General features: G+C 64.6%; 1 protein-coding gene across 2 annotated transcripts in view; it reads left to right on the top strand.

Moving 5' to 3' along the window:
* The window catches only part of ZC3H3 (zinc finger CCCH-type containing 3), an 88,852-nt gene that overhangs the window by 55,150 nt on the left and 16,072 nt on the right, over window positions 1-17,630 (top strand). For both annotated transcript variants that reach the window (XM_058699296.1, XM_058699295.1), the window contains exons 5-9: window positions 5,997-6,184; window positions 11,076-11,118; window positions 11,204-11,365; window positions 11,443-11,512; window positions 13,592-13,723. In XM_058699296.1, coding sequence (XP_058555279.1) covers window positions 5,997-6,184; window positions 11,076-11,118; window positions 11,204-11,365; window positions 11,443-11,512; window positions 13,592-13,723 — 595 coding nt within the window. The remainder of the gene's footprint in view (window positions 1-5,996; window positions 6,185-11,075; window positions 11,119-11,203; window positions 11,366-11,442; window positions 11,513-13,591; window positions 13,724-17,630) is intronic.

Genomic DNA, 17,630 nt, shown 5'->3' with positions numbered 1-17,630 from the left:
GCTGTGCAGAGCCGCCTCCCCCGGGCACTGCTTCTGCTGACGGCGCACTCCCTGCTCGCCTCGAAGCTTCGCAGAACCGTGCTCCATTTCCTGAAAAATGCTTCCCCGGTTGTTTTCTCTGCTCCCCAGTCCGCCTGCCCGCCTCCTGCTTGGTCACCACTGGCTTGGAAGGCCTGACCTAGAGAGGCCGCCGGGTCCTCGGCCACGCACTGACCCTGCCCCAGCCAGCGGGGGTCGGAGGTTGAGTTCCGGTCAGGAGCCTGGCGGAGCCCCTCTGCTGGCACCCGCGCCCACACTCCTGTGTGTGGTCACCTCGGCCCTCTGCCTCCCCCAGCTCTGCCCAGCCGGCCCCGGACAGTGGCCACAGGCTCCTGCACTGCACCCACCCGCCGTGCTCACGCCTGATGGTCTTTCCAAGGGTCCGCGCTCCTGTGTGCTCCCGCCCCGCCCCTGCCCCCGCCCCCAGCAGCACCGCCTGTGCGTTCGGGCCCCTTTGTTCTCGGGGAGCCCCTGCTGCCCGTTCTCCCTGCCCGACTCTTACCTGAACCGACCCCAAGAGGGCCATGGTGCGGGGGACCCCAGGCGGCACCCAGCCCCTCCCTCCTGGTGTACCTGTGCCCAGGTCAGGGGCACCGTGGTGAGCAGGGCCCAGTGTGCCAAGCTGTGATAGAGCACTGTATGGGGCTGGTGGCCCGTGACAGCAGGCCGTGGGAGATCGGACAGGCTCCCTGAGGTCCTGACCTCTGAGCTTGGTCTCAGGGATGGCCCGGAGAACAGGCCTAGAGGCCCATGCAAGGAGGGGCCACAGTGCCTTCCAGGAAGCAGAAGTGTCCGGTGTGTCTGGAGTCCTGGCTGGGGGCGGGGGAGGGGTGGTCTGCGAGCCCAGCTGGCAGGGGTCTCCTGACAGAGCTCCCCATGAGGAGAGCGGGGGCTGCTGCAGCGGGTCAGGGGAGCGGGGGCAGGACTTGGTCAAACATGCTGTTTTCAAACCAGCTGGCGGGACAGGGGGTTGCAGGGACCCAAACAGGGAGCTCTGAGTCAGGGTGGGGACCCGGCCTGCATCTGGGGGGTGAGAGAGTGGGCCAGCTCAGGTGAGGCGGGTCCCTCGGTGACTGCGGTCACTGGCTGGGTGAGGGTCCCCAGGGAGGGGAGGGGTCCGTGTGGAAGGTGGGGAGCAGTCTGTGGGGCCATCCCGACTCCAGGAGCCCTCGCTGAGGGAGGCGGGAAGAACCCACCGGCAAAAATGCCTCCGCGGGCCTGACAGCGTTCACTGGGGGCAGGTGGCCACCAGTTCCCGCCAGTGACTTTCCATCCAGGTGCGTGGCCTCCGGTCCTGCACACAGATCTGTGCCCAGCCTTTGTGTGGCCCGTTGGCCCGGCCCTGTCCCCCAGTCTGGTGGGCCCACGTGGGCTGTGACGTGTGGTTTCCTTGGGGAAACCTGAGGACTGCCGGGAGCCTGAGTGGGGGCTGGGGTCCCCTCAGCTGCAAGGTGGCTGTGCGGGGCAGCCTGAGATGGTATTTGTTGAAAGGTGCCTTTGGGCCTGGTGGGGAGGCTCCTAGTTTGGGACGTGCGCTGTCCCGGGCTTCTTGGAGGTGGGGACCACCCCACCCCTGCCCCTCATCCACTTGCACCTGAGCCTACCCCTGGTCTCCCTGGCCTCACCGGCTGTGTCCTCAGCCCCGGGTCTGGGGGCGGGGGAGCCGGGTGCGCCGGGGCCTCAGGAGGGCGGGCAGGGTCCTTGTGCTCACGTGTTTGGGAGCCTGTGTGCCTGTCCGCCCCTCACGTGCACGCGCTCACTGGAAGACACCATGAGTGGGCCCGTCTCCGCAGACCCAGCGGGCAGGGGCGCCCGCATACGGTGTTGGGGGCTGCGTGGACCCGTTGTAGGCAGTGGCCACAGGAGATGCCCAGAGGGTGGGGAGTGTGGTGTCCAGGGTCAGGAGATGGGCGAGCACCGTCCTCCCTGGCTTCTCCGGAGAGCGGCCCTCTGTCTAGCCCAGACCCTGCCGTCCCTCCTCTCGGGCGCCCCCGGGGGGTGGCCTCCGTGGCCTCAGGCTGGAACTTGCCAGCTGCTCCCCAGGCAGCAGACACGTGGACAGCTTTTCTTTTTAAACCTACTTCTGTGGTGTGTGTGTCTGTCTCCCCATTACCACTGCTTTTCATTTAAAATGTTATCTCCCCCCACCCGTTCCTCGTGCCCCCCCGGGGGGGGGGGGGCGAGGGGCCCAGCCCTCACCCTGGTGTAGTCAAGGTTATGGTGATAAATCCTGGGGCATTGTCACTTCTATTCGGAGTAAATTGGCTGGCCGCTTTCGGGCTGAAGGAAAGATAATTTGCTGTAGTATTTCAAATGGATTAGAAATGGATTTGAAGGGAAAGTTCATGCCTCCCATTACAAAGGCGAGAAAGAGGACTATCTTAAGGCACGGTTCCCTCCCTGGCCTTCATTATCCACGCTTAATACCTTTCCTATTTTCCAGCGTTAATGAAATTTCCTGGCGGCATGGGCCTGCCGGACGGATGGGAGAAGCCTTTAGATCTGAGGCTCCTGTTGTAGAAAAGGAATTACAGGGCCCGTGCCGCGAGGGCAGGCGCGTTCTCCGGGTCCTTGGCCCGGCTATTATCTCATTAATTTTATCCCCTCTTCTCAATACAGTTGGTTTCCAAAGGCTGTCCTCTCCATTAGGGTAACAATTTACTGGAGTGCCGTGACACCCAGGCACTGAACAGCTACAAGGCAGCCCCTGCCCGCCCGGTGCCTGCCTGGCCACAGGTCCCAAGTCAGCGAGTGGAACCAGCCGGGGTGAGGGAGGGGGTCCTGTGCAGCTGCAGGCTGGGCTGTGTGCGGGCAGGTGGGCCTTCCCCAGCCCAGGCCAGCCCTCCCCGAGTTCTGTGGCTGCATCCACCTCCTCCAAACAGTCCTGCGGCACCATGGGGCTCCTGCGTGGGCCCCTGGAGACGGTGGGCCCCGGGGCTGTTCGTGGAGGTAGCCCCGCACCCTGGGCCGTGTGCCCACCTGTGCGTAGACCATCCACTCTGAGCCAGGGCGTGAGAGCCGAGCTGCTAGGCCTGCAGCCCTGCCAGGTGGCCCGTGGTCGTCCCATAATTGCCATTCAGACCCAGGGGCGTAGTTTTTTGGGGGGAGAGGAGACCGATCTTTCAGTCTTGGTCCTCCATAAGAATAAGTGTGGGAATAATCAGCGATGTGTGAGGTATGCCTTGTAGCCAAGAAAAACCACGGAGGGCACTTCTCCCAAGCAGGGCGTTGGGTGTGTCCAGTGCCTAGCCGAGGAGCCAGGAGCGTGTCCCTGGGTCCCGCTCTCAGGGGGAGCTGTTAACCCCCAGACTGAGGCTCTTCTGTGTACAGAGCTGTGGGATGGGCCTGGATGGGACCACCCTCGGGGCCGGAACGCAGTCTATCCTGAAGCTTCTAGCTCCTTCTAAACTGAGAGCCTGCCAAGCCTCCACCTCCACAGGTCTCTGCCTGGGCCTGGTCCCTGTCTGCGGCTTCACCTGTGTGACTGCCCCAAGGAGTGGTGGGTTGTCTCTGTCCGGCCTCGGCCAGGGGCACGTGCCGGGGGGTGAGCTCCCCCACCCCTCGAAGGGCTGGGTTTCTGGGGCATCCGGGGAGGGGGCCGGATCCTGAGGTGCCGGGCCCAGGGAATGGGGTGGGGCACGTGTCTGCCTGCTCACCTGTCCCTCATGATTTGTGGCGTCCTGTGGTGTGGATGGGGTGCAGGTATGGTGGCGGCCCAGGAGAGGAGGGTCTGTGCCCCGAGGCAAGAGGCAGCTGCGAGTGGTGCCTTATTCCGGTAAGCGACATCTGTGCCATCTCGCTGCGCAGCCTGCCGGGCCGTCTGGGGTCTGGCCCTGAGGGCTGAGTGTGCTGTGTGCGCGGGCTGGGCTTACTGCCGGCGCACTCGAGCCCCGGGGCTGCAGAGCGGAGGCTCCCCAGCTGCCCCTCCCAGTGGTGACGCCGCTGAGGGTTCTGGACGTCGTGGGGCTGGGGGCCAGGGCTGTTGGCGGCCCGTTGGCCTGTGGCTGAGCCAGCTGTGGTGGCCACTCGCCCTGGGCTCAGCTCTCGGTCGTGGGGTTAAGACTCAGGCCAAGCTGTGCCCTGTGCACAATGACCCCGGCGCCCGCGGAGGGTCCGGAGCCACCTCTGAGCTCACGGCGTTCTGCGGCAGGTGCGGGCACACGGGATGGACCTGCCCGGCCCCACCCTCCTCATACCTCGGCCTGGCCTCTGAGCTGGCCAAGGGGACAGGCAGGTACTCACCGGACACATAGATACCCCGAGACCAGGGTGGGTAGAGCTGGGGCCCCAGGGTCTGAGGAAAGCCTGGAGGTCTGTCTTCTCCCCCAGAGGACACCCCCCCACCCTGCCCTCTTTCTGCCAAGATGTACCCTGTGCAGGGACAGCTGGGGCCTGTAGGGCACGCATGGCACGAGCCAGGCCGGCCGCGGTCCCTTGGCAGGACTTTTTCCCAAGATTGGTGTCTGTGAACTTGAGTTTTAATTAAGGGAAACTGGGTTAAGTGCCGTCGGGCTGCGGTGTCCTCGGCCCTCGCTGCCTGGCCTGTCCTCACGCTGAAGCTGTGGGTCTCCTGAGCTCGGCTCGCTTGCGCACAGGATCCGTCTAACGTGTCCTCAGAGGCTTTGGCTGGCGAGAATCACCCCCGAGTTGCAAAGAGACCAAGGCCCAGGGGGCCATGTGGTGAGGGTGGCGTCAACCCCCCGGCCGCGATGCCACCACCCCTCCACCAGCCTGGGTGCCGCCGGGAGGCCCCGCCCCGCCCCGCCCCGCCCCGCCCCGCCCGGAAAGGGAGCTGCAGGGCCGTGGGGTGCACGGTGGCGTGAGGACGTTGGAGAACCCGAAGGGAAGGCGCCATGGCGCTGCTCTGGGCCTGCTCACCAGGTCCCCGCTGCCGGTGGTGGTGGTGCCCGCGGCCAGGCCCACCCTCCTCACGCCCTGCCCTCCTGCTGCTGGCAGGCACCGGCACTCACAGCCCCAGATTTGCCAGTGGGGCGCAGTGTGGACGCTCGGTGGTAATAACATTATGAGCAGAGTCTGAGCTAATATGGAATTAAGGTCAATTTGCATAAACAAATTGCTGCTGAAATGTGTCCTGAGGGGGAAAGGCCCCACACCCTTCTGGAGTCATGAAGCTGGCTGGTCTCCATGCCGGGCGCCCTGGGTGGGAGGCCCTTGTCCCCTCATTTGGGTGGCAGCCTGCCCGTGTGACCCCTGGGGGGGGCGGGGAGCGGGTGGGCCTGGGGGCCTGCGGCCGCCGCCCACCACCCACCACAGTTGTGGTGTCTGCAGGGGAATGTCTCTCTAAGTGGGGGTATCCAGGGCCTCCTCCTGATCCACTCCGCCCTTGGCTTCCCCGGGGGGTGCCGGTTTCTGGCAGGACGGGGCCCAGGACCCCGTGGGAGGAGAGTTTGGAGGGAAGGAGTGGGCAGGTGGCTGCCAGGGCCATCCAGGCCCTGGTCTGCCTTCCCTGCCCGGGTCATCCACTCAGCGAGTCCCGCAGGCTGTCCCACACCCCTTCCAGCATCTCCAGTCTTTCCCCCACATGGCTTGCCTGCGTGGGGGTCTGTGAGGGTCTCGATGCTGGGCTCTCGTGTGGTGGATAGAGGGGCGGGGCAGGACTGGCCGTGGGGCCTGCTGGCCCCAAAGCACCTGCTGTCCCAAAGGCCAGGCTGACGTGGGCTGGAGCAGCATCTGGGGGAAGATGTTCCCAGGCAGTGGTGACGGCCACCAGTCTTGGTGTGGACCTCAGGAGCCTTCCCCCCGCAGTGGACCTCCCTCGAGAGATACTGTCAGAAGGCCAGGGCCTGGACAGTCACGTGCAGCGCTGTACATGATGGAGGGGGAGACTTGTCCCCTACCTGTGCCCTTTCAGCCTGGCTGAGTGGGGTTGGGGACAGTGGGTGACGGACTGCGGGCGGCTGGGGCCAGACCGACTGGGCATTTCTCTGTCTCTGCAGGTCTCTGGTGCTGAATCGCCTGCGCCCCACCGCCGGGGGTGGGAAAGCACAGGCCAGCCCCCCTCGGTGGAGGAACAAAGGCTACCGCTGCATCGGAGGGGTCCTTTACAAGGTGTCGGCCAACAAGCTCTCCAAGACCTCCGGCCGGCCTGGCGGCGACGGCGCCACCAGGCCCCTCCAGCGCACAGGTGAGGCTCCTCGGAGGTGGGGGCCAGGAAGCCTTTGGGCCTGGCTCCTGACCCCCCCACCGCGCGTCGTCCATCGTGGGCGGCTGCTGCGGCTCGCCCGTGACCCCACGCTCCCAGGGAGCCGATCCCCGTGAGCGCTTCCCAAATGGGCCACGGCCCAGGCCGGGAGTTCATTTTCCCCTTCAGTGCTTGCCGGGCCCCCATAGCCGTCCCTGTCGGAGCCGACGGGGCAGCCGGAGCAGCCCGGGCACGGATGGGGAGGCCTCTCAGCCCCCACGTCCCCTGGGGAAGCCCCCGCGTGCGCTGCCTCTCGCTCGGCCGAGCGGGCCCTGATTTTCCACGTTTTGCTCCTGGACAAAGGAGATGAGCCAGGGATGGTGAACACGGTCCTGGCGGGCGAACACCTGGGGCCACGGTGCCCCGTCATCTCATTGGCAATGCCTCCCGCTGTGTCTGGAGGCAGCCGCCGCCACCACCACGCATGCCCCCGCGGCCTGGGGAAACAGGCCGAGGACAAGGAAATGCTTTGGATTCGCCTATTATACAAATTAACTAGAAAATAGTTTGGTTCCAGTCCAATTTTACCCCCATCCTTTTCTGTCAAGAAAACAAGGGTGAGGTTGCAGGCAGTGTGGGGCCTGCAGAGACCCAGCTGCTCCCGGCCCCCACCCCCCGAAGAGGCCTGGACCAGGGGCGAGGCGGGCGTTGGGACCATCTGTAGCTTGGGGGCCCTTCCCGGAAGCCCTGCCCAGCTGTGTCCCCAGGGCCTCTGTACGTGGGTCTAGGGGGTGGGCGGCGAGGTGCACTGGGGGGCCCGAAGGCCACGGCTCTGTGCTGTCTCTCTGCCTCAGTTTCCCCATCCCTTTCTCAAGGGATTGGGCTGTGTGATCTGAGGGCCTTTCCACCTTGGCCTCAGCTAGCTGCCCAGTGGAGGAGCAGGTACAGAGCCTTGGCTGGGCCTCCTTTGGGGACTCAGGCCCCAGGGCATGCCACTGTGGGTGAGCAGACAGCCCCCTCCCCCTCAGCCAGCCCATGGCATCCGTGCTCATGGTCTGTGAGGCCCCACACGTGGCCACCGGTCCTTCTCTGGGCTGTCCCTACCCGGGCTGCTGTGTGGGGTGGACGGAGCCACAGAGGGCTGCTGGGCAGCCTTTCTGCGGAGTGATATTCTGGTCGGGCCCGAGCAATAAGGCCCGTTCTGCTGACATTTCCTCAGCACCCTCACCTCCTGTCGACCCTGGTGATGCCGGGGGCTGCTTATTCACACCGGGTGTGAGGGACTCCTCCCTGGCCCGGCCAGACATCATCATTGGCCATCCTGGCATTCACACTGTCTACAGCAGGGACCCGAAGTGGGTTGTGGTTTGGGGCTGCGTGTGGGCCACTCCACGTGGGCCCTGACCTCAGGCGGGCTGGTTGGGCCTTTGGGGGTGGGGCCGCACCCACCACCCGCCCCCTCGAGTCCATGCTGGGAGGAGGGGCACCTGGAGGCAGAGAGGAAGAGGCGGGTCTGTGCCGCGTGGCGGCCGCTTGAGGGAGGGAACAAGAGAGGCGAGCCAGAGCTCCCGGGAGACCCCGGGCCGCCCGCCGCCTTGGGGTGGGAGAGCAGAGAGCAGAAGGGGCTGTGGGGCTCCCCCTCCCTTCCCGGCATAGGCCGCACCACACCTGAGCAGACGGCTGTCCTGCGTCGTCTCACTGCGGAAGGCGCCTCGCCGAGCCCACGCCCCTGCAGGTGCACAGCCGCACAGCATTCCAGTCTCCCGGTGTCCCGGCCGCCTGGCCTCGGGCCATAAAGAGAGGACGCAGGCCTCAGGGTGCAGGCAGGGTCCCGGCAGCCCCCACCCCCACCCCAACTTCAGGGCAGGCGGGGGCTGGAGGTGGGACTTGGAACGCAGACCACTGGGTGGCGTGTCCCGGGTGTGAGGCAGAGCTGGAGCCAGAAGCCACCGAGGACCACCACCCCCCCCCCCCCCCGCCCCCGCCGCCTCCAGCTCCAGCCACCCGGACCCCCGACCGCTTGCTGTGGAGAAGGTAGGCCACCCCCAGCTGCAGGAGCAACCACTGGCCAGTGGCCTGCTTAGACGAATAATAATGAAAGAAAGAAGTCTCTCCTTTTCTCTCAGCAGAACTCTGACCCGGCAGGGAGGTAGCCCGCCCCTGTCCTGACTCTGGCTCCCGGCCGCTGGGCCTCTCTGGGACAGTGTTGGCCCCTGGTTGGGGTCCCCCGAGCCACGGGGAAGGTGGAGGGCACCCTCCTCCCCCCGAGCCCAGTGACCACGGACTTCCCTCCCGCTTCTCAGGCCTGCCCACCCGCAGGGCCCAGCCCCGGGGGCCTCTCCTTGTGTGGTTTGGCCCCCCGACCTGGGTGCACCCGGGCGTGGGCTGCGGCTCGTGCTCCACCAGGCCTGGCGTACGTCGCAGACCCAAGAGCCCGCTGGTCCCTGCCGTGGAGCAGAGGCCCCAAGTGTGTCTGCCAGAGCCACCTCCCCCGGCCTAGGCTGCGGGGCCGGCCCCCAGCTCCCGAGGGAGGCAGACTGGAGTAGGCTCTCTGCTGCTCGTCGGCCACCACACACCCCTGGGCAGGTTATCCAGTCATCTGTGACCTGCTGACCCCGCCCTGCGCTGAGAGGGCACAAGAGAGGGCTGGGAGCCACGCACCCAAGGCCCCACCCCGCTGCCTGCCTCCCTTCCGGATGCCTCTTCCTGGGGCCCCCTCCGCCGAGGGCCACGATTTCCTGGGAATGCCCGGGCCAGCCGGGGCGCCGCGGGGCTGCGGAAAGCTGGCTGTGCTGCCCGGCCGCTCCCTCTGACCCCAGAGCCCCTGCCTGGGCTCGCTGGCCTGTGAAGGGTGAGGCGCTGCCCGGTGGGGGCTGGCAGGGGTGGGGCCGCGATGCCAAGCTCGCCGGGTCTATTTTGGGAAGATCCCCGGGCAGCACAGCTCTCGGAAGGCTGGGCACCGCCTGCTCCGCGGTTGCCGAGGTTTTCGGCCGAACCCTGCAGCGCCCGCAGCACCTCGCGGCCTCTTTTCCGGCAGCTGCTTTATGTGTGTGTTTTAGCACCGCTCGGGGTTTGAACAGTGCCTCCCGCTGCGAGCCCCACACTGGTATCTTTTTAAGAGCAAACCACGGAAAGGGGAGTAAACCTGTCCCTTCCCCGCCCCGCCCCCGCAGACACCAGGCCTGACAGGCAGACACATGTTGACCGTGGGCCCTGGCAGGAGCAGATGGCGCCACAGAGGCACCGGCAGCCTGGGTGGCAGCCCGGGAAGCCGCGCTCCCAGCAGCGATCGGATTGCACTCCGTCATCCCCGGGGCGGGCAGGTGTGCGAGCACCCCGTGCCACCTGGACTGGCCTCCAGCCGGTACCCCGGGACCTGCACCCCCAGCTGGGGAGCCGGGACTCCGCTGTGGCCCGGGACGCCCAGCTCCTCTCCGCCCTGCTGCCCACTCCCCGCTCTGGAACCGGCCCCGTTCCCGTCTCGGCCAGCCCCTGGGCCTGGGCCCCTGGGCCAAGCAGTTCCTTCTCAGTGGGGGTCTCACCACGCAGCCCTGGAGCCACCCCGCTTCAGCTTGAGGGGACCGAGGCTCAGAGAGGGGCAGACACTGGTCAGGGGACGGTGGCCCAGAGAGGGCACATGGAGTGTTTGTGTGGAGTGTCCACTGAGTGGTTAGGGCTTGGCGCAGGCTAGATGTGGAAGGGGGTGCCTGAAGGTCCAGCCCGCGGGCCACATGCAGCGTCAGAATGCTTGCGTGACTCGGTCTGGAACTCTGGACGGGACTGAGCCGAGCGGGTCCTGGCACAGATCGTCCTGGGGAGGCCGAGGGAGGGGCCTCTGGGTGGCTGGAGGGCCACCTGCCCAGGCCTCCCACGCAGCTCCGATGGGGGCGGCTCAGAGCCAGGCAGCTTGGGGACATCCCTTTTTAAGCCTGGGATGCTTTGTCATTGCCTCAGGTCCCTAGAATTTCTGAGTGACGTCACTTCTGCCTCTCGCCACCGGATCCATTTCAGCAGCTCCCTGTGGGAAATGGAATCTGGTCTGGGAAGGTTCACATGTTGAGGAACATCTGAGCAGTCTTGGGCCCTGCCCGGCCCACCCTGGTCCTGGGGGGGCAGTGACCTCATCCACAAAAGGGAAGCAGGGGGCTGTACGTCAGTCTGCACTCCTGCCCCCTGCCTGCACAGGACAGACATTGCCCACCTGCCCCTTGTCCCCTGGCTTTGAGCATCCTGTCACCTGCTCCCTTCTCATCACCACCGTTCACTTCATGAACAGCTCCCCTTTGGGCCACAGTCAGTGACCTCAGAGAGGACTTGACGGGTCTTTGCACTTAGGGTTTGGGGGAGTGGGCACCCGCCATGGCCCACGAAGGCCTCCGGGCCGGATGTGCTGGTCCGGGGCCTGTGTAGGCCCAGGTCGGCACGTACGTCCCTGTAGAGCCTGGGAGTGAGGACGTCAAGCTTTGTGGCCACGTACTTACTGTTATATTTCCATTTAACCCTTTAAATTCATAAGAATCGTCACTCAGGTCTCATAGCCCCAGGCCCTGCCCCCGGCAGAGGAAGGTAGTGGGGAGGCCCCCAGCACCTAGGCTCTCCTAGGACCACCTGACTTGAGGTGAGGCCGCTGCTCAATAGCCAGTGTCGCCTGGAGCCGTGCTGCCAGATCTGGTCCCTGTACGGGCCGCGCCCCCCCCCCCCCCCCCCCGCCCTCCGCCGCACGGGGTGGGCGTGGGTCCGGCAGCGTCTCAGGAGGGCAGGCAGTCTCCCCTGGGGGGCAGCAGTGCCTGAGCCGAAAGCGGGGCCCAGGGGGGAGCTGCGCCCAGCAGGTTGGTGGGGAGCAGGAGAGCCAGCTGCCCGCGGGCCTGACGTGACCCGGCCTCTTGCCCCACAGGCCGGTTGGACCCCGCCAGCAGCTGCAGCCGCTCCCTGGCCAGGTACGTCCCTCGGGGTTGGGCCCGGGGCTCACGGGGTGGGGGCGAAGGGGTCCCCCGGGCTCACGTGCCTCCGCCCTGTCCACAGCCGGGCCGTGCAGCGCAGCCTGGCCATCGTCCGGCAGGCGAGGCAGCGGCGGCGGAAGCAGCAGCAGGAATACTGCATGTACTACAACCGCTTCGGCAGGTGCAACCACGGCGAGCACTGTCCCTACATCCACGACCCCGACAAGGTGGCCGTGTGCACCAGGTGAGCCTCTGGGGCGGGGGCCGCAGGGGTCCCTGCCCGCGCCAGCCCCTCTGACGCTGTTCCTCTCATTTGCACAGGTTTCTCCGGGGCACGTGCAAGAAGACAGACGGGACGTGCCCCTTCTCCCACCACGTGTCCAAGGAGAAGGTGAGCCCCCCCCCCCCCCCGCGCCCCCCGCAGGCACTGCCCCACGGTTCTCGGCTCGGGAGCCGGCTGTGTGGCCACCCCTGCCACGTGCCCAGGAGCAGCGGCCTCCAGCTGCCCCCCGGGGTGGGCGCCCGGCAGCGGGCTGAGGCAGGGTGTGCCGGAAGGAAGGCCAGAGGAGGACAGGCAGGTGCACCACTGGGCCCCTCCGTCCCGGGCCCCTCCCCTTGGCCTCGGTGAGCACGGGGAACCCCTCTCAGCCCCCCCACCCTGCTCTGGGGCCGCGGCAAGGTTAGGGGAGGCGGGGTCGGGCCGAGGCTGCTGCCGCTACAACAGCTTTTCCCCTTGAGGAACTTGAAGAGAATCAGCATTTTTCTCCCTAATAGAGCTTCGAAACTCTGTTGTGAGCAATTTGGAAATTCACGTCGAGTTTCAGGTTCATTAGCTCCGGCTCCGAAGCTGGCGCACATTCCGAGCTGTCTGATGTGGGCGCCCGCACGAGCGCCCTGAATTAATGTTATTGTTATTTGTGTGGACGTGGTGGGTGCAAACAAGGTTAATTGAAACGAGGATGCTGCTTCCTCTCGGTAACGGCCGTGCTGACAGCTAGGAGGGGCTCCGTTGGCTGTGAGAGTTGGCTTTATTATCCCTTTTTATTAGAGCTAATTTGGGCTCTATATCAAAAGCCACATTAAGGGAATTGTCTGCAGCCGCACCACCAGCAGCCCCAGACGGGCCGGCCCTTCTCCCCCGTGCGCTGCAGTTAAAAGACAATTAAAAATAAACTCTTGCACGTTAAATCACCCTTTGTTTCTTTGCTTTCTCCCTCATTCCCTCACTGGCCTCCCCTCTGCCCCCCACCCCCCGAGGCCCCTGTGTGGGGCCCCTGGCAGGCCGGCGCCAGACCCCGGAGTGCCAGCCGGTGGAGACCCACTGGGGGCCGGGGGGCTGCGGTGGGGTGCGTGAGGGGCGGGTCCGGCAGGAGAGGGGAGGGGAGGGGAGGGGACGGGAGGGGAGGTCCCAGAGAGACCCCCCAGAGGGTCAACAGGCCTGCCGAAGGTGGAGAGACCCCCTAGGGGGTGACCAGACGGCCCAGGAGGTGGCCTGGGGAGGGGCCCCAGAGAAGAGTTGCCTGGCAACTGCAGAGGTCAGGGTGGGCAAGATCAGAGACCCCTCCTTGCTGGTCCTCAGGCTTCAGTTTCCCCCTGTGGGGAGAAAGTGGGCCGCCTCTCTGTGTCCCAGGGGCCAGGGGGTGCCGGGCCACACGGGTCTGCCCAGGCTGCCCACTCCGTACCCGCCCCGGGTCCCCCTGGGCTCACCTGCTGGTTTCTGGGGCACTGGAGCCAGGCCCCTTGCCAGGCCTCCGCAGCGTCAGCCTGTGGTCAGCGCAGCCCAGGCTGCTCCGGGGCACCTGCCTGCCTCCCCAGAGTCCCTCCACAGGCTTCCCTGGGTGGAGTCAGGCCTCCGGCCCACAGATGCTGCCAGGTGCCCAAGCAGTGGGGAAATCTGCTGGACCTTCCGGGCCTTGTCGGCCGCTGCTCTACCTAGAGCCCCTGTGCTCTGTCTCCCCCTGGCCCTCCAGCCCCTGCGCTTTTAGGCGCCTATCCCACCACGGCCCCACTGCCTGGAAACTGGGGCCGTCTCAGAGCAGGTGACAGGCTCAGGTGATAGCACATCTGGGCCCGAGCCGTCCTGCAGGCCTGGGGCCAGCCCCGCCTGGATATCCTCGCCTGTGCCCTGCCCCGGCGGCCTTGCCTTCTGGGGAAGCCAGGGGTCTGTCTGCCTTTAGGGCTGGCAGCCCCCACCTGGCCTGGCCTCAGGTGCTGGCCGGCACTGCGCGTCCATTTCTCCCTTGGGGGTGCGGGTCTCCGGCCACGGTCTCCGCACGGCTCGTGCCTGGCCTCGGAGCCCCAGGCGGTCGGTCCTTCAGGGGGGACCCGCTGCCTTACCTGTAAAGAGGGGGCAGGTGCCTGATGGAGGGCTGGACGGGGGCTATGGTAGTACCGGGCAGACGGGGCCCGGGCGCCCAGGGGCGCTGCAGGGGGCTGCGGGTCCTCACCACCTGCTCCCTTGCCCCCACAGATGCCCGTGTGCTCGTACTTTCTGAAGGGGATCTGCAGTAACAGCAACTGCCCGTACAGCCACGTCTACGTGTCCCGGAAGGCGGAGGTCTGCACGGACTTTCTCAAAGGCTACTGCCCGCTGGGCGCAAAGGTGAGGGGCGCGGGTGGGTGGCCGGCAGCCCCGAGCCCCCAGCGGTGGACCAGCCACGCTCCTCCGAGCCTTCCTTGGAGCGCACGGAACCCCAGGGTGGCGAGGGTAGAAGGGGCCGGTGTGAAGGGATTAGGGAACTGGGTCGCAAGGGCCACCCGCAGGCTAGCGCCTGCTTTGCCCCCTGTGTTCGGGCCCATCACTGCTGCTGCCCTCGCCTGTCGGCGAGGGGCTGCTGTGCTGGGGCTCCCCGGCAGCTGAGCACCCCGGCTCCGTCCTGCTCTCCAGAAGGGGCCCCTCCTCATCTCCGTGGCCCGGGCCTGCCAGGGCAGCAGTGCCCTGGGCTGGGAACCCCAGGACAGGCCTCTCTAGCCCCTGGTGCCCCGAGAGGGAGCCTCCTCGCCAGTGCTGAGACCTGCAGTCTGGACTGTGGGGGGACCGGAGCTGGGACTTCCTGGGGACGGCCGGTGGGCAGGGCAGCAGGACTGGGCCTGGGCAAGGGGAGCGCGCATCAGTGCGTTTCACACCGCAGCGCCCATGCCCCTTCCCTCCCTGCGTCCTCTCCCTCCTGCCGCTAGGCCAGGGCCCGGGCCGGGCCGGGCTTGGCAAACCTGGGGACCTGACCCGCAGCTGGTGGTCACCCTGAAGGACGCCCAGGACCCTGGCGGAGAGGCCCCGCCCCCATGGGGCGGGGCCTGGGAGCGGCTCAGACCAGGGCCGGGTGGGCTGGGGTGCGGTGGCAGGACCCCCCGCGGAGGCTGTGCGCGATTACTGTAAGATATTCCCATTTAAATGAAAGTATCAAAGTGATATTTAAGTTCTGCTGCCGCTGGTGGAAGTGCTTACCGTGTCCCTTTCGGCGTGTCGGTGCCGTGGCTGCCACATGATGGATAGCAGCTTGTAATTATATATGGGGGAAAGCGCTGAGCAGGCCAGATCCAGCGGCAGGAGCGGCAGCAGCCTGGGCTGGTGAGGGTTAATTTTATTCTCTAAATAATATAAAAAGTGCTGAGTCGTCGCCTCGTGCCTGAAGTACAAGTCCTCAAATGGGCCCCAGAGAGTTTATAATATTCCACTGAATCAAGTGAAATTGTTAACCTTGCTTCATAAAGCCACGGCTTGTTAAAGAGGCGCGCTCCCTTTTCTTGTGAATAATTTAGGCCGGGAGTAAATCTCTGCTCCCTTCCCTTTTCGGGGGCCACACCGCCGCTCTGGACAGCTCAGAGGTCAGCCTCCGCCCCGCCCACCGGGCCCTTGGTCTGACCCCTTGCCTTCGCTCAGGATGCACTAGCCAGGCAACATGGGGTCGCAGTGGGTTGTCTCTCCACGGTCCCAGTGGTGGGTCCCCACGGCCGCTCGACCTGGCATCAGCCAAGGTGCCCTGCTTGTCCCCTCTCTGGGTAACGTGTGTGTGTGTGTGTGTGTGTGTGTGTGTGTGTGTGTGTGTGTGTGTGTGAGTGAGTGCCTGGCCTGCATGGGGTGCCCAGCCTGTGTGTCAGTGCTCGGCCTGTGCATCATTGCCCGGCCTGTGTGTCAGGGCCCGGCCTGCGTGGGGTGCCCAGCCTGCTTGTGGGGCTCCTGGCAATCGGCCGAGTTGCTGGGGACACTCCCACCACGGCCCCTCCTGTCTCCTGATGTGCCCTGCCTCACAGAAGCTCTCGTGTCCTCTGGCTCCAGAGTCACAGGCTGAGTTTGCATGGATGTCATCAGCGATTGACTCTGCTGGGGTACCGTTGCTTAGGCTGAAATCTGTCCGGTGTGTGTGGATCACAGTCCTTCCACCATCCCCCTGCCGTCCTTTTCCAGGACCTGCCCCCTCCCAGGGCCACTGGGACCCTCTCCATCCTCCTCCTGGGTGCAGCTTTGAGGCCACAGTGTGGGAGGCCTGAGGGAGGCCCTGGGGCAGGGGCTCAGGCCCTGGCCCCCCTCCCCGCACCCCCCACCCCCTTCATCCTGCAGGGCCTCAGTTTCCTGTTCGGCAAGATTGGGCTAATGAGGGTCTCGAGGGTCTGGGGGACTGTGGTGATTAAGGCCCCATCTGCCCCCTTCCGAGTAGGCCTGGGGCAAGAGCAGGTGTCGCTGACTTGGCTGTGGTGTGAGGTAGGACGTCACTTAGTTTTCTTCCACACGGGGGGTCCTGTCCCCCAAAACCACCCGTGAAACCACCCCTGTCTCCACTCAGCTTTCTGTGCTGACGGCTCGGAGCCCGGAGCCTGCGTCGCATTCCGTGTCTCCCTCTCTCTCTGCACCCCGCCCCCTTCAAAACTAAATAAACGTTAAGAAAAACGTATTGAAGCCCAGCTTTATTGAGGCCCAGTGCACACATGACCTGGTTCACCCGCTGCAAGTACACAGTCTGCTTTGCCAGAATCCAGGTTTAGGACGTACGTGTCCGTCGCCCAGCAGCCCTTCCGCCGTCCGTAGTCAGTCCCACCCGCGCCCCTCTCCTGCCAGGCACGAGGAACCTACCTCCTTTCTCCGCAAACTCGTGTGTTCCTGGGCATTTCATATATTGAAATCTGCAAACACATAGACTCTGTTGTCCAGCTTCTTTCCTTCCTTTTTTGTTTTGTTTGTTTGTTTGTTTGTTTTTTGAGAGAGAGAGAGAGCAGGGGAGAAGGGGAGAGAGAGAGGGACAGAGAATCTCAAGCAGGCTCCACACTCAGCATGGAGCCCAACACGGGGCTTGATCTCACGACCCTGGCATCATGACCTGATGCTTAACTGAGCCACCCAGGTGCCCCTGGCTTCTTTTTTTTAAACTTCTTTTTTTTTGTAAACTTCTTTTAACGTTTATTTATTTTGAGAAAGGGAGTGAGTGGAGAAGGGACAGAGAAGGAGAAAGAATCCCAAGCAGACTTCACACTGTCAGCGCAGAGCCTGACACAGGGCTCTATCCCACGACCCTGGGATCATGACCCGAGCCGAAACCAAGAGTCAGATGCTCAACCACCTGAGCCACCCCGGTGCCCCTCGTGGCGCCCCTCTTTTAACATGATTTTGAGGGTTGTCGCATTGTGGGCTAGATCAGGCCTGTGTTCTTTTCGTGGCTGAAAGCTGCTCCGTTGTGCTCGGACCACGCCGTGGCATTCATCGGTCAGTGGGTGGACCTTTGGGTTGTGTCCAGCCGGGGGCCATTTGGAACCGTCCAGCTGTGAAAGGTGTGCACAGGTGTCTCTTGGGTAGACACCCGGGGGTGGACTTGCTGGCGACTGCGGGTTGGACTTCCCACGAACGTGGCCACGGCAGTCCACGTTCCGACCAGGAGCGGATGAGGGCTTCCTTCTGTCACGTCCTGGCCACCACCCGTCCCTACCTGCCCTGCGGCTTCGGCTTTGCTGATGGCGGGAGGTGGCTTCTCACTGTGGTTGCATTTTGCGTTTTCTTGACGGCGCGTGATGCTAGACGCATCGGCCGCCCCTCCGTCTGGTCTCCAACAGCTTTGACATCTGATTCGCAGAGCATACAATTCACCTATTTAAGTTACAGTGCAGTGGGTTTCAGTATGTTACGTCATTCATTTTTTTTGATTGCAGTAAAATAAAGATAACATAAAATTTGCCATTTCTGTCTGTATGATTCACTGGCATTAATCGCATTCACAGTATTGTCCAGCCGTCGCCACTGTCTATTCCCAGACCTTCTCCGTCACCCCAAACAGAAACTGTAAACGTTCAGGGGTGACCCCCCCATTACTCCCTCTGGGCCTTGGGCACTGACTAATTTACGTTTTGTCTCCGTGAATCCTCCCGTTCTCAGATACCGATGTAAGTGGAGTCATACGGTGTGTGTCCTTTTGTGTCTGGTTTCTTTCACTTCACGTAATGTTGTCAACATTCACGCACAGTGCGGTCTGTCGGTGCTTCCCTCCTTTTCGTGGCCGAGTAACATCCCCGGGACGCCTGGGCCA

Source organism: Neofelis nebulosa, chromosome 14, assembly GCF_028018385.1.
Source record: "Neofelis nebulosa isolate mNeoNeb1 chromosome 14, mNeoNeb1.pri, whole genome shotgun sequence".
Taxonomy (NCBI): domain Eukaryota; kingdom Metazoa; phylum Chordata; class Mammalia; order Carnivora; family Felidae; genus Neofelis; species Neofelis nebulosa.
Note: the sequence above shows the minus strand (reverse complement) of the source record. Positions and strands in the feature narration are given on the sequence as shown.